This window comes from Odontesthes bonariensis, chromosome 21 (genome assembly GCF_027942865.1).
Source record: "Odontesthes bonariensis isolate fOdoBon6 chromosome 21, fOdoBon6.hap1, whole genome shotgun sequence".
NCBI lineage: Eukaryota > Metazoa > Chordata > Actinopteri > Atheriniformes > Atherinopsidae > Odontesthes > Odontesthes bonariensis.
In genome coordinates, this window is record NC_134526.1 from 6698898 (window position 1) to 6715475 (window position 16578).

Sequence of the window (16578 nt, forward strand, 5' to 3'; positions counted from 1 at the left end):
GCTTTCAAGTCTCAAGTAAGTCCCAAGTCTTAGCTTTCAAGTCTCAAGTAAGTCCCAAGTCTTAGCTTTCAAGTCTCAAGTAAGTCCCAAGTCTTAGCTTTCAAGTTTCAAGTAAGTCCCAAGTCTTAGCTTTCAAGTCTCAAGTAAGTCCCAAGTCTTAGCTTTCAAGTCTCAATTAAGTCTCAAGTCTTAGCTTTCAAGTCTCAAGTAAGTCCCAAGTCTTAGCTTTCAAGTCTCAATTAAGTCTCAAGTCTTAGCTTTCAAGTCTCAAGTAAGTCCCAAGTCTTAGCTTTCAAGTCTCAATTAAGTCTCAAGTCTTAGCTTTCAAGTCTCAAGTAATTTTTTCTTGGTCAAGTCAAGTCACCTTTTTATTGCAATTTTACCTGCAGAATCTGATCTTAATAAAGTGAAAACACAAAGATATAAGTAACTGTGAGTAAACATCATTGGCCAGTGTGTCCAACTTGTCCACCCTGTATCATATCAAGCTAACGTTAGCTAACTACCAACTAGGCTAACAGGGTAATATTAGCTAATTTGACAAGCACTTACTGGTCAGAATGGATCTTCAAATGATGAACAAAGTTTGAAGTTGTCGTCTGGCTGTCTGAGATGTTGATGCCGCATGTCTTGCACTGTGCTGTTCGTCTTTTGCCGTCAAAATGGTGATTACGAAAGCAGAAGACAACGACTCTCGTTCCCGCTGACATGTTGATGCATATCTGATATGAGTTTATTCTCTCCAATAAACACGTAAGGTATGTAGAGAGGGCATGACTGATTGACAGGGTAGGGATCCTGCGCTCCTACCGGCTAATCGATATTATTTTTTTTAACTAATTTATCAATTTTATATTCAAACTGAAAACAGGAACTGAATAACACTCAAGTCATTCAAGTCATCGTGTCTCAAGTCAAGTGCCGAGTCTTCAACTTCCAAGTCCGAGTCGAGTCTCAAGTCTTTTATTTTTTGTCAAGTCAATTCACAAGTCATCAAAACAGCGACTCGAGTCCCCATCTCTGCATCTGGATCTCATCATTACATCCAGCACATGGAGGGCAGTGCCACTGGGATCAGCTGGAAAACTATCGTGACACACTTTTCTCTCCAGCTGGGTCTCATAGTCTGCAGCGTGTCAACAGGAAGGAGCAGATGAAGCGATAGCAAAGGACGATCTATTCAAAACACGCTCGGCTGTATCTGTGGGGCATCTTTGTGCCGCTGGAAAAGGAGAAGAGGAAGCATGCAGTGGCCTTTTTGGGTTTAATCTCAGGATCAGCAGGTCGTGCGGTCCTCAGAATGAGAAGAGAGGCTGCTTCTGCTGCTTTGTTCGGCCGTGGCGTGACACGACATCTGATTGGTTTTCGACTTCATACTTGACCAGACCGGTGTATAATTAGATTTTACAGGAGAGAAGACCTGATTCGTCAGCCTCAAATTTCAAAGTAATTGATTATGTTGGGTGGATAGCTTCATCTGTGCTGCAACTGTGTAGAGAATCGTGTGATTGGACGACTTCTGTGGGCCTGAGTGCAACAAACTGAAGCTAAAACACAACATATCAGAAAACATAGCCACACAAACAACATTAAAGAAAATCTACACTTCAACATCATAGAAAACGCTAAAATAAGAAGTGTTTGTTGCTCTGTTTTGCACCATAGAAACAGACTCTGTTAGGATGTTCAAGTAGAAACATTTCGATGAATCTTTAAACTTTCTGAAGCTCAGAATTTGACCGTCTGGGTTTAAAACTTCTCTATCAAACGCAGATTACAGATACTTTCACATTCCCAAATACCAAATGGAGTGTTTTATGAGGAAATTGAACAGTTCCTCGCTGCTCCGAAAGCTCCATAAAAGGTTACTTATCACCCCAGACTCCACTTTGAGAATTGTTGGACTGTACAATCCTTAGTAAACAGAGCAATGAAGGACTTCCTCAGCATGGTGTGAGCGCTGGTGCATGTCAGGAATGCAAAAACCAGATGACCTCAAATGGAAACTCCGGGGCTGATGGAGACGGCGAACAGGCCATCTCGTTTGCTCTAATAAACACTCAGACTCCCCTCTGCAGCCTTTTCCTCTCTTTCTCTTCGACCGCTTGGCTCCCGTCTTCGCCCGACCTGGCTCAGCGCCGCCTCCGCCACGCCCCAGATGCTGGAGCGCTGCCTGTTCTTAGCCCCGAGGCCCGGATTCAGCCAAGGAGAACGACAACGTCATCTTTGAGTCTCAAAGTTGTAATTTTCATGTTAATTACAAAGAGGCAGAGATGGGCTAAATATATATATCTGGGCCTGTGGAGGGGGAGGGAAACGGTAAGGAAAGGGGGCTCAGAGTGGCTCAGAGTGGCTCAGAGTGGCTGAGGGGGAGTCAAATGGCCTGCTGGAGTCCTGTGGTTTCCTTCTGCTGAGGCCTTGCTTCTGAAAACAACCCAGAAAGAAAGGGAAGAAAAGAGAGAAAAGAAGAGGGGTGGGGGCTCTTATTGCAGTGGAGCTCAGACGTGACGCTCTGATTGCTCCCAGCGGTTGTGGTCAGCACGGAGCAGCAGCAGCAGCAGGAGGAGGGGGTACAGTACGGGGAGATGGGGGCCAGATGTCGTCATTGGCCCTGATGTTGTTCAGTTATCCGGGGACAGATGCATCTCCTCAGTCCAGCTGAGAGTTTACCTGACGACGCTTCACCGCTCTGTAACCGCATGATGTTGCACCTGGAAAGCGTTTGGCGGCATCTTTGTCTGCGAGGGGGCACGGCACTGCGCTCCACACACACAATGCATCACATGTTGAGCTGCAGCAGATTTGTTTAGATTCAAACATTCTTGGCAAGTCGTTGCAACTCCTCAGCATGAAAGGGAACCTCACACAAAGGTGGAACATTTTGAATTCTCCGCAGGTTGGCAGTCTCCCAGATTAAAGCCGTGACAGTCGGAGTGGTACCAGCGCTGAACTTTCACGCTTGGGGGGGGGGGTAAAATCAGCTGTGAATGGCAATTTTAAACTTGTAGGCAAGGCAAGGCAATTTTATTTGTAGAGCACAACTCGTACACAAGGCAATTCAACACTGGAAAAAAGGCCCCTGTAAAAATAAGTAAGAAAAACAACACATACAAGACGTTTTTGCTTGAAATAAGCAAAAAAAAATCTGCCAATGGAACTAGTGAAAATCTGCTTGTCAAGATTTCTTGAAATAAAATGTGATATTTAGGATTTTTGAGTTAAAAGGGATCTTGAAATTAGCTTAAAAACCTCTTCAAATGAAAAAAAAAAGCTTGTTTTATGTGAAATATGACTCAAAACAATTTGTTTTCAAGACTTTCACTTAACAAGATATTCCAGATGTATTGTCTTCAAACAAGTCCCTATATCTGGCTGAAATGGTACTTGTCAGGCATTTGTGTCTTATATTAAGTGTAATGAGATATTTGGACTAGAAATGAGACAAATATACTTGGTAAAACTTTGATTTTTTCCCAGTCAAAGTGCTTTAAAGCTACATAAAATCACAAAAAGTCAATAAAATCATTCCAAAAAAACCCATAAAAAATAATCATTAATTAATTAATTTAAGATTGCAGATAAAATACTTTCAGGTGTCATGCACAGCTAAATAGAACTATTTTCAGCCTGGATTTAAACATAGTCAGAGTTGAGGCGTGTCTCACATCTTCTGGAAGACTGTAACAGACTTTAGGAGCATGAAACTGAAACGCAGCCTCACCTTGTTTGTAATGAGTGTAAACGCCTCAGCTGTAAAGCTCTCTAAAAGGCTGAAACAGAGGCATCTGTCGGCTCTTTAAAGGAAATATCTGCACGGAGGTGACGGGCGTCGAGCTAAAACCGAGCACCCTGGAAACAGGCGGCATTCGTAGGCACCTAAAGAGAAAGAGAAACCTTTACTCGCTTTTATAGGAGCTTTTAGCTTCTTTGAAATGCTGCTTTCCCAACGCATTTCAGCCACACAGTTACATTTTTATTATATGTGTTAAAAGCCTTCAAAATTCGCAATCGGGGAGGTGAAAAGTGCAGCAATCGGAGTGGCTTGGTCTTTATTTCAGCTCCGAGCGTAACATGAAGACTGCGCTCTGCCAGAGGAGCCACTCCCTGCTAATTAGGTTAAAGTGGAGCACCATCTCTCCACTTAGTGTGCTGGAGGACATGAAGTGTGTGAGTATTTAGCTGTGTGTGGCAGTCTTTCCCTCTCACACTCATAGAAATTTACTTTCTGAGCAACACATCATCCCTCACGACCATGAAATCCGATCATTCACCCCCTCGTTGCTCAGAAGAAGTATCTCTCCATCTGAGAGATGTGACAGGTGTGCTTTCATTGTTTTAGTCATGCTCTCTTGTACTTGTCAGGATGCGTTGGAGAGTTGGAGATGAAGCAACAAGGAGGATGTGTTTGGGAGATGATTGGGCTGTTTTCCATCTGCTCATTTCAGCTTTTTATTTCTGCTTTCGATAACTCTCTAACCTCATTTTTCATTCTCATTTCACATGCTCCAATATTATATTCTCCTTCCCACTCCCTTTTCTAGCTTTTTAGTCTGTTTTTTTTCATTAACTCTCAATCTTCCTGTCACATTTTGGATTCATGAATTCATTGTTTAGTCTTTAAAACATCATAAAAATATCAAGGACTGCAAAATATTCTCACCACTAAGTCACTTTTAATCTCTTCCCGCACTGCAAAACAAGCTCAATTTTAGATAAATAAAGCAGCAAAACTCTCACTCTTTAGAGGCTGGATTTGGCCTTTTTCTGCATAAACAGGTTAAACATTGTTAGTGTAAGTAGTCGTCAGCGAGCACGTTGAATGATGGGTTTACGTCACCGAGAGACAGAATATTGCTTAGCTAGACGTGGAGCCGAGACGATGATTGAACTGTTTGTCCCACAACACGAAGATATTTGAAAATGTAATCTTGTTTTGTGGAACTTTTATGGACTTTTTTTTTTTTTTTTTTTACTGTTTACTGACAACTTATGACCTTAAAAGATAAATAACTGAAGCAGTTATCATCCGGTTAGCCACTAATGACATCAATAATGAGTTCCCCCTGTTTATTTTAGCTGGAATATAAATGTCAGCCTGTGCACTCATTGATAATTGATTTCTGTTAATGATTAAGAACGCGTTCTGCATGGTTAGCTTCGTGTAGTATCTTGTTTGAGCGACCAAACCCTTGTTTCCTTATTTCTGAAACTTCTGGTGTGTGTAAACGGCTCACACACACACACAGAAAACACACAAATTAGCAGGCGGCAGTAAAGAATGCATGCATAATGCGCTGGCTTCCTGCACAGGAGCACGTGGTCAGGTGGGCTGCTTTAATCCTCTGCTGGAGTGAGCCGTGACCTGTTGTTGCATTGCTCCTCTGGTCAGTCTGTCTGGGAGAGGATGGGGGGGAGGAAGAAGCCGGGGACCACCCAGCTCACCCTCAGCTGTGGGCTGATCGGACATCAAACCCCTGAATATTTCGTCTCCACCTGCCGTTGCCCTCCAGAGACGGTTTGCACCCCAAAGCCTACAACAGGTGTGACCTTTCTGACCTCCAGCCTCCGTCTCCCACCCTGACCTTATCTACTATAACTGACTAACAACCCCGGGTCGCCATCTTTCACCCACTCATGCTGCATGTTCACCTTTATGCAACCTGTTGTAGTAATGCTGTGTGACTCCTCACCTTTGGCCTCCTGAGGTTTCCCATCTGCTGCCAGACTTTGGGTTGTAGCCGCCCTCTAGTGTCTGAGGCTGGTAACTACACCCCGAATGATGTCAAACACCACAATAGGTTCTGTGGGATGGGGATTTACTGAAGATTACAAGTTAAAATTAACCTGCTTTAAAAAGCTACGCCACTTTTGTAGCTTCCACTTTGACAGATTACACATAATGACAGTCTAGACAGAGAAATGGACTCTTATCGCTCTGCTAAGATTAGATATCGAGCCTTAACAACTTTTGAGTTCTCACCAAAATGTGTCCAAAGACTTAAGCGTTTTAAGCTCTGCTGTTTAAGAAGTTAGGCTCGTTTGCAGCTCTCTTGAAACCGCGGAGCTTTTAGTCGGACTCGGTTTATGCAACGGTGGCTTTGAAAGAGGTTTTTACATTCTGCAGACAGGAGAGGAGAAATATGATGGAATCAGAGCCAGTCCTGCTCGGGACCTTTCTGCTTTTTAACACCTTCTGTCACAGGCTCAGTGAACATTTATTTCCCTTATTTTTTATATACAATTATGGTAAAAATGGTGCTGTATCTTATGTGGGGAAATGGTCATTTTGCTGAGAAAAGGTGTGATTTCGCACTTATTTGTCTTCCCATTTGTCCCACTTACCGCACTTATTCTAGCACTAGTTATGCTCTTAGCTGTTTGGTTTTGGAAGGAAATGCACTTATGATTTCTTGTGACCTGAAGTTCTTTTGCCTACCGACGTGGAACACATTTATTGTAAGTCGCTTTGGTTAAAAAGCGTCTGCAAAATGACCGCAGTGTAATGTAATTTCGCTTCTCTTCTCCCTCCAGATCTTTCTTGTTAACCATTTGGGATTTTGATGCTCACTGCTGCTTATGCGTCTCTTGTTTGATTTATAGCAACAGTGTGATGACACAGAAAACCTCCTGTGTTCCAGTCAGGCGTGTGTCACTGAAGTGTTTCTATGCTCAGATTGGAGTAGAGTGACTTATCTGTGTCTGGGCTTCGTGATGCCCCCCCCCCCCCCCCCCCCCGGGACTCTTTGTGGCAGCCTTGGTTTATTCGTGACACGCCAACCCAGAGCTCACTCAGCGGCCTGAAACGCTTCACCCTTCTCTTTCCCGTGTGTTTCCTGTGAAGCCTCGGCTCGTGTCTCACAGCTCTGTGAGTTAATGAGGAAAAAGACTTTGTTTTGTCTTGCGGACAGAAAAAGGTGCGGCGGTCGCTGCGTGTTAATCTGCCGGCTAACGGTCATGTTTTGAGTGCGATGGGGATTAAAACATATCATCAAACTAATCCGACTGTTACACCAGCCGCCCCGCTTGGCTTTATCCTGCTTTACCTCTCTCCGCACCCCTCTCACTTTCCAGAGGTTTGTTGACAGAGCAGCGGAGCCGGGCAGGAGGCACGGGGGCCTGCGATTAGCCGCACATGTTGGCCTTTGATTTCCTGACTTTTAGAGCTTTGTGTTGGCAGGTTATGATACAATGTGGCTAATATGAGGCCCGCTTGCTTTCAAGCAGCAGTGTGACATATCTCCACAGGTCAGATAAGGAAGGTATGCTCTGGTGATGCACATGAAGCCCACATAGAGCCGCCGGCTTGCTCTGGCATGTCTCAGCCAGTACAACAACAGTAGATGCTGTGGGTCCCAACTCTTCAAATCAAATCAAATCATCAAAATCAAATTTATTTGTAGCACATTTCATGTACAAAACAGTTCAAAGTGCTTTATATAAAATAAAAGCATTGCAGCAGGGAGTGGAAGAAGCATTAAAAATACATAAAAGAATATAAAGAGAAACAAATAAAATCATTTAAATGAATTTAAAAACAAGCAACAGTCAAGATAAATTCAAAGATATCGTGCAGATTTCATGCATATACACGAGAACAGAAATGTCTTTAACCTGGATTTAAAAATGTCTCCATTTGGTGAAAGTTTAATCTCCACTGGCAGTTTGTTCCACTTGTTTGCAGCATAACAGCTAAATGCTGCTTCTCCATGTTTAGTCTGGACTGGACCAGCTGACCTGAGTCCTTGGATCTAAGAGCTCTGCTGGCTTTATATTCTCTGAACATATCACAGATGTAAACCATCAGCAGGCTTTTAAAATCTATCCTGTGACTGACTGGAAGCCAGAGTAAAGACTTTAAAGCTGCTGTGATGTGTTCAGATCTCTTAGTCCGGGTTAAAACTCCAGCAGCACCTGTAACTGTGACTCCTTTTTCCCTCGCCATGCTCATCCCCCGCTCCTGTGAACGCCTCCATGGTTCACGAGGAGGAGAAAGAGAAAAGGGGAGCTGGACAGACTGAGACCAAAACTAACTGTTATTGTGAAAAAATTCAAATACTAAACCCATGTCTGGCTTTCAACCAGAGACCCACTCTGATCCTGTTGCTGGCATCCGTTTCCGATTTCCTCGCGTCCACACGGGTGTGGTCTTTTCTCTCGCATCTCTCACCCCTGAACAAGAGTCGGACCCCACTCTGCACCCCCCAGACGGGGGATCCAACAGGGTCCCGGTGGTGGGGCGAACCCAGAGCTCTGCTCCGAGCTGCAGAGAGAAGAGAACCCAGCCTTCTGACTTTAAGAGGAACCATAATTACACAGCCTCGTGTATTTATACTCGGTTGTGACTCAGTGGGACATGTGGCATGAGTTTGTGTGATGCACTGCAGAGGCAGCCTTTGTGTTCATGTGTAAACGATGTGTGTGTGTGTGTGTATTAGTAAAAGCTGACTCAATAAACTTCTCAAACCGAGGATGAAGTTAGGTGAGGATCCACCTGAATCCAGTCTGTTGTTTTTTTTTAAGAAAAGGTCTTTTTGTGTGAGACCAAGCGTTCAAAGACCGAACAATTCTGTCTTCTTCTGTATTTACATATATATTTACACCCGTCACAGCTTATTAACTCTCAGTGTTGTTCCTTATTCTTGTTGGCGCATTGTAAGACAAAGCCACAATCATCTAATATTTGATTCCACGAGTCTGAGTTGATTTAATTGTCACATTTTGTGAAATTATACTGGTTGAGACAGTGGTTGATTAACACAAGTCCATCAAATGAACCTGCTGCTATTGGTTACTACTCTTCCCATTTATTTTTAAAGGATTGTTGTCAGTCAGAAGGGAGCGAAGTGTAACTCAAGAACATTTACACAAATGCCGTGTTTGCTTGTCTGTTGAATTACAGAGTGAAAAGTAAGCTCAGGCCTGCCCTGCTTTGCTGAGGCTCCACCTGTGATGATTAGCTTGGTGTAAATATGTAAAACAATCAATATGTTGCATGCTAAACCAGTGGTTGCAACATATATACTATGATTTCAACCTGGACTACATATGTTATAACTAGGGCTGGGCAACGATTACAATTTTTAATCTAATTAATCACATGATTTCCCTGATTAATCACGATTAATCGCATTTGTACGCAAAATCCAAAAAATTATTCAAAAGTAGTGTATAGCTTTTAGCATTTAGTTTTATTTTAAATGTGCTGCCATATGAATGAAAGTGCCATAACATTTGTTGTGCAAACACACTTTTAACATCAGCATCTTTCTGTAGTTTTTATGTAGAAGCCTCGCTCCACTGTCTGTTTCCTTGAATGACTTGCTGCTATCAGTTGTGTGTTTTGCCTTTAAGTGATATTTTAGACTGGAACTACTACGCTGAGAAGACAATTCAACTTGGCAGTGTTTACAGATGACTTTGGTTCTGTCGACTCCGCCGTCTGGAAGAACTTTAAAATGAAAATGGCCGAGTAAAAGTTCCGTACCCTTCTCCATGTTTGGTGGATCCGCCGATTACTTTCTTTTCCGGTTCCTCAGCAGACAGCAGCAGACTTTTACAAAATAAAAGCCTGTGAGCAACAGACTTTTACAATCAAAAATAAATAATAAAACAGGGGTGGTTTGTGGAGTAGTGGGTTGAGCAGGCGCCCCATGTACAGAGGCTATAGTCCTCGCTGCAGTCCGTGCTGCTTGTCGTTCCCCCTCTCTCTGCCCCCTGCTTCCTGTCTCTCTGAACCTTCCTATCCATTAAAGGGACAAAAGTAAAAACTGCGTTAATGTGCAATAAAATATTTATCGGCGTTTAATAATTAACGAGTTAACTCCCTAGTTATAACTAAAGAACACAGCAGCTATCAGTGTGATGCTCACAGTTAGCATCCAGTCAAAGCTGCACAGCCTGAGCAGATTTAATGCCTCTGTGTGTCATTCCTACTAACTCATACATCCCTCTGTATAGCCACCAAATGAACAAAAAAAGCGGTCGCACTTATAGAAAATAGCTCCATAACACCACGAAGGGTTAACTCTGCTTTTCTTTCTCTTTGTAAAATCTCTCAGCCGCAGCTTTTGGAGGCGCAGCGTCGAAGCGCTACAGGGCACGGCTGTCATCATATTTGTCTCATAATTTGTATTTTTTAATTCATTGATTTGTGGAAAACATGCACAAACAGTTAGGAATCACCGCTCATTCATCTTTGTAATTGCTGATATTTGCATGTGTGATTTGAGCCTCAGAGTTTACTTTAATTTATCTTTTCACCACCGACTGTTGAAAGCTGGTGTTTGTTTTCTCGTTGGCGAGTTGCAGCGTATCCAGAGGGCACAGTCTTTGTACGCATGACGGCCCTCTCCAGTCGAGTCGGTACTCGCCCCCGCCGTGCAGCAGGTGAAACCTGTCCAACCTCAGCCGGTTACGGATGCGCTTCATTTTACCGGCGTTGAAAGGGAGAGTCGTCTGCAGCAGCATGGTCACCTGTTTGCCGGTCTCGCACGTATTCTGGACTTCCGGCTGTTTGGTGAGAACTCAGCTGTGTGGGCGACCGGACGGGGAGGCGGGGGTGGGGGGGTGTTAGGGTGTCACTGTGCTGTATGCTGGTCTTATTTCAACAGGAATATGACAGAGTGGAAGTTTAGGGTTGTGTTGACATCCAGAAGTTTAGTTTTCTGAGCTTTTAAAAGTTGCTCTGCTCGGTCTGCTCCAGCTTTTTTCCATCCTCCCTCCTCTGTGTTTTCCCCCTCTTAAGCGACAGAAGAAGGGAGTAAAGCAGCGAATGTTTTCTTTTCTCTTTGTGTTGAAAATTGGCCTTTTTTCTCTCCCCTGAGTGGAGGGGAAGCGGTGGAGGCTGGGCCGGCTTTTGTGAAGTGTTCGCGCTGGGATCATAGCTTTGTCCCTGTGTTTGTGCAACCTCGCACACACATGCTGCACATGTGCGGGGCGCCGGGTTTCCCCTAGGATTTAACCTAACCAGCAGGAGATATCTTCATCTACAGACTTCATCCCCGATGTCTAACCTCAGCGATGTCTTTGTCGATTAGAGTGAAGCGCCAGTTGTTTGCCTGCAGATGACAGCCGGATCGAGTGATCGTTTGAATGAAGACTGAGAAGGAAAAACAAAAGAAGTAGTAACAGAAAGCAAAAGGGAAGAAGTGAAGAAAGACTGTTTGAGGGATGGAAAAGCTGATGCTGGTTGTGTTTGGGACTAAAATGAGAGTCAGATGAAGATATTTGTTTGGCTTTAGAGATATAGAGGGAGGGTGAAAGAAGAGAAAAGGGAAGAGAGAGGGCAGCAGGAGGGAGGAGAAACGGAGGATCCAGCCCTCTGGGACAGCGGTGTGTGTTTTGGGGGTGGACAGAGAGGCTTTGTATGCAGATCATCACCGGACACCGACTGGAGGGACGCTGTCAGTTGTTCTCTGTGTGTCTGTAGTGAAACTAGACCTACCTCTGATCCCCGTGCCACACACACTCCTCCATCTGCTGCCCAGGAGTCTGCCTTCTGCTCCCTCCGGACTCAACCCCTGCCTGACACCGTGTGAGACTCTCACACATCTGATTCGCGGGGGTCGGGAGTCACACGCTGTGATGTGGAAAATGTGGGATTAAGCTTTTCCGGAATGACAGAAATGGATCGGAGCCAGGAGACGAGCAGCTCAGACTCTTGAGGATCCCAGAGGAGAATTTGGTCTCGATTCGTGTGTCTGTGTCTGGACGGCGTCCACGACTCCGTGTTGATAGTTCAGTGTGTGCAGCCCATGGTGGTGGAGAGTGATGTGGATCTGACTGAACTCCGTGCCCCCATGCCTGCTGCTATGCTGCCGTGCCCTGCGCCAGCCGGGTCCGACTGGAGCTTCCAGAACCCGGTGGGGGTGGACTGCAGCTCCCCCGAGCCTCGCTGTATTTGGCTGGCGGTCCTCCGTGGAACCACGGGCACGATGCCACCCCCAGCACCGCCCGCCGTGCCCGCCGGGCACAGCCAAAGCTCTCACCAGCTCAGGGTAAGGGGCGGTCAGCCATCAACAGAGAAGCCGTTAGGCTCTCGTTAAATGTTAGGCTCGCTCGTTCTTCCTGATTTCAAATAAAAATGTTTCAGTTTGAGGATATTGACATTCAAAACAGGTAAATCCTTCAAAACGAAAGCTCAGAAAACCCTCCAAAAGGCTTATTTTACTCTTTTTAAAAAAAAAGGGATTCAGGTTTTAAATCATGCATTTAAACATGTGGTAGATTTGTTGTTTTGGTGGTGATGGGGGTGTTTTCGAGGGGATTTTTTTTAGAATTAGCATCGCACACAAATGTCTCGGTAAACCGCGTTGTGCAATTTGTCAGTTAGGCCTGTCAGCAGTGTTTCTGTTACTGTACACATTGTTTGAAGTCTGTTAACAGCTCGGCTGTTGACAGATTATTCTTTTTAACCTTTCAGTGTTTCCTGGCAGATGCTTGTGCTGCGTTCAGGAGCTTTGAAGTCCCTTTGCTGTTATTGTATAATGATATATTCACATTGCTGTTACCCATCATTAAAGCTGCGGTTAATCGATAAAGATTATGCTGATTTAGGTTTGCCTGGAGTTGGATTATTTGGTGTCCAGTGGGGTTTTCTTTGAGCCTGTGTTCGGATGGATTTTATTTCTTTAGGACATTCCTCACTGATAATGCGAGCTTCATTTGGACCCATAAAGGTAGCCAATGATTCGTGATCTTCTCAAGATAAACAGCCTTTTTCCCTCCAGAAAACATCCATTTATATATTCTTTAAGAGTATAAGATCCAGATATTTGCTCAGAGATCATTTTCTTATGTCACGCCTCTTAGTTTTGAACACGGTTAAGAATCAAATACCCACAGTTCTCAGTCAGGGGGGGTAAACAAGAGTTGGTTAATGTTATTTAGCTGACGTTCAATGAGATTCAGCTTCAGTTTTTAAAAAAATGAGCTTTTCCCCGAGCTTGTCCTCATATATACGATGATTTATCCACTGAATGTTGGATATTACCCTTCACAAAAAACAGACAAATTAAAATTGGGCTCGATTTAAACGTGCACTACGTGATGATCTGTACTTCTTTGTGCAGCTTAATTCTTATTTTCTATCCACTTCAACGTGTTTGTGATTGTGAATGTGTGGCATGTTGACTCTTTTCTTCTTCTCAGGAGTTTCTAATTAGTGGCTAAAGAGAGATGAAGGAGGCTGTTAAGTGCCACTTTTAGCAAGCTGTGCAATTTCTGCATCCCCCCCCCCCCCCCCATAAAATGCCCTCAGAGTTCAGGGCATTTGCTTCCGAATATGATCTCATTTTCATTTGTGCATTTATGTGGAATATAGCCCCCCCCCGAACACTTTTCCTAGGTATCCCCCCCCCCTCCCTCGGCCACTGACAGAGTTAAGAAATGCCACAAAGAGGAATGTGGTTGTGGGGGAGGAGTACGCACAGCTGTGACAAACACACTGTATTCTGTTTACTCTTCAGGAGAAAAGTGTCGCTAACGCTTTAGCTGGAAGCTGTCGGATCATAAGTCTGGAATGTTCTGATATTGTTAGGACTTTCCTGATGTGTGAAGGCTGAGAAATAACCCTTAAAGTCGGATAAGAATCTCACTGTACAGATCAGATCGATTCTCATGAGAAGAGATTCTCTCTGCTCGATACATTTTCCCCTGAAAGTGCACCGAAGCCAAGTTTTTGTGGTGCATTCTTAAAGCTAAATCTGGAGGATAAAAAGTCCCCGGCCGGATTTAAATCCACGTCATACACTAACTGCATGCCTCAGCCCACTGTGCCACAAAGTCACGCCGTAAAAGTTATTCTAAAACCGGCGCTCCTCCTGGAAACAATTCTGAGTCCAGGATGGAATCAGAATAGCCCCAATGGCCATCATCACTGGCAGTGAGGCGGGTTTCAGTCGGACTCCAGGAAAGTACAACATGTTTTGCTGTTCAAGTAGAAAACCCTGTTTAACTGACGTTGCATCATCACCTGCTCGCCTGGTTAAACTGACTATGGTGTTAGACTGGTTTTTGAGCACACATGCTTATATTCACAAACACGCACAGTTCCACATGCACGACTGGAACCGCTTCTTGTGTACATTTGTAAAAGTTGCTGTTTTGAATCTTCAGCTGGTTTGTTAGAAAGGCTTGTTGTGTTTGCAGCCGTGCGTTTTCATCTCCAGATGTGGGCTGCGTTTGGACGGGTGTGAGTCCAGGAGTTATCAGGATGAGACGGTTTGGCCTTCCTGCTCCCTCATGGCAGCCCGGGCTCAGGGCCGCGGGTGCAGACAGCCCCGGCTGTCAGGATTAAAGGCTCGTCAGCATTTGCAACAGCCGTAAAGCTCCACTTTTCAAACAGGTTGCAGCTCTCAGCTGTTTAAAAGAGCATTATTGTTCTCTCCTGCTGGGGTTTTAGCAGGAGCCAGGCTCCCCGAGGGCCGTTGCATTCCTCTGCGCTGCTTTACCTCTGGATGGAGTTGGGAGAAGAGCGTGTGCTTACCAACACGTCTGCTGCTCCTCATGGTTGTAAATTAAGCTTTGCAATATTATCATTGACTAGAAAAGCCTCTTACAAGCAGAAAATCCTTTAATACTGTGTATTTCGACTGATTATTTTTAGCATTTCAGTTTTCAATTCAATTTACAAATCGGCATTAATGCCGAGTGGATGTGCCGCGGTAGGAAAACAGCTGCGGTGGTGCATTGTAATTATACGCTCCTTAATGGAAATCAGGAGTAGAAATAACCACAGGGAAAACCTTGCTTCTGTTGCTGCTGTGTATGTGTTGCTAACACTAAACAGGAAGCTGCAGTGAGGCATTACAAGCTGCTCTGCAGCTTTTTTTGTGTGTTTGGATGACATAATCATCAGGTGTGGAATTAAATTCTAATTAAGTTGGTTTCAGAAGGCAATGACCTCTTCGTGTTTAACTCAAAAAAGCGAGTTAAACAGTTCATATTCCCTCTGGTATCTTCTTTTCTCAGCAAAACAAGGTCCCCCCCCCCATCTCCGTTAGCCTGAAAACCACAGCAAAAAGTTTCCAAGAGCCTTCTTGGTTGAGCCACAGCATGCCAGCAAGTTAGAGGAGTTTTCTCTATTTCTTTTTGGTTGTGGCGGACGATCTGGAAGGTGAGAGGTTACTTGTGAGGTGCTCATCTGGTGAGCGTTAAAGGTCAACTGTAGATTTGGCAGAACAGTCGGGCAGAAAGGCACAGCCCACACGGTCCAGAGAAGCCGAGTGGGATTCAGTCCTGGCTCGGAGACCCAGTCAGACCCTGTGTGTTTCGGGTAATCACAGGGTTTGGTATTCCCAGCACCGGGAGGGGCCATGTGGTCGAAACCGGCGTGCTGGAGCCTGTCCCTCGCTGGGGCCCGATACTCCTGCTCCTCTCCATCCTCCTCGTCCTTCTCCTCTCATTCACTCTCTCTGCGCTCCCTCCCCTCTGATGCCAGTGTGTGTTTCAACTTGTCCAAACCAAACCGCTCCCTCGGAGGAATTTCACTCCAGTCTCTTCTTCCTTTCACCTCTTTGCTCGTTCATTTCCTCATTTTTTTTCTCTCTCTCTGCCTTTTCTTCGTAGTTTTGATTCAACGTTCCTCACGCACTCCTTTGTGCTGCCCTCATGCCACATAATGAGCCAGGCCTCTGAGAAAGAAAAAGCAGGGTTACTTTACATTGTTTAGACTGTCGGACTAAAGATCAGGCTTCGTCTTACTTCTCTGGTCACTTTATATTTTTACACTGTTTTTTAAATTGTTTTTTAAATTCTTAGCTTGTGCACTGGAAAAAATCAAAGTCTTACCAAGTATATTTGTCTCATTTCTAGTCCAAATATCTCATTACACTTAATATAAGACACAACTGCCTAACAAGTACTATTTCAGCCAGATATAGGGACTTGTTGGAAGACAATACATCTGGAATATCTTGTTAAATGAAAAAATCTTGAAAACAAATAGTTTTGAGTCGGATTTCATATGAAACAAGCTTTTTTTTTTACACTTGAAGAGGTTTTTAAGCTAATTTCAAGATCACTTTTATCTCAAAAGTCCTAAATATCACATCTTATTTCAAGAAATCTTGACAAGTCGATTTTCACTAGTTCCACTGGCAGATTTTTTTTGCTTATTTCAAGAAAAAGTCTCGTATTTGTTGTTTTTCTTACTTATTTTTGGAGGGGCATTTTTTGCCAGTGTTTTTAAAGTGTTTATAATTGTATAAACATTTTTATTGCTTTATTATGTCTGCTACTGGATGCTTGAATTTCCTTCGGGATCAATAAAATATCTATCTATCTATCTATCTATCTATCTATCTATCTATCTATCTATCTATCTATCTATCTATCTATCTATCTATCTATCTATCTATCTATCTATCTATCTATCTATCTATCTATCTATCTATCTATCTATCTATCTATCTATCTATCTATCTATCTATCTATCTATCTATCTATCTATCTATCTATCTATCTATCTATCTATCTATCTATCTATCTATCTATCTATCTATCTATCTATCTATCTATCTATCTATCTATCTATCTATCTATCTATCTATCTATCTATCTATCTATCTATCTATCTAT

At 43.8% G+C, this 16578-nt stretch overlaps 1 protein-coding gene across 7 annotated transcripts in view; it reads left to right on the forward strand.

The window, feature by feature from the left end:
• The window catches only part of arhgap23a (Rho GTPase activating protein 23a), an 81013-nt gene that overhangs the window by 30471 nt on the left and 33964 nt on the right, over positions 1-16578 (forward strand). For 2 of the 7 annotated variants that reach the window (XM_075453465.1, XM_075453466.1), the window contains exon 1: positions 10624-11996. The exons of 2 other annotated variants lie outside the window; for them this stretch is intronic. In XM_075453465.1, coding sequence (XP_075309580.1) covers positions 11754-11996 — 243 coding nt within the window. In that variant the 5' untranslated portion in view covers positions 10624-11753. Of the gene's footprint in view, positions 1-10449; positions 10517-10623; positions 11997-16578 lie in introns of those variants that run through there. 3 more of the 7 variants (XM_075453467.1, XM_075453470.1, XM_075453469.1) reach the window with 2 other exon arrangements.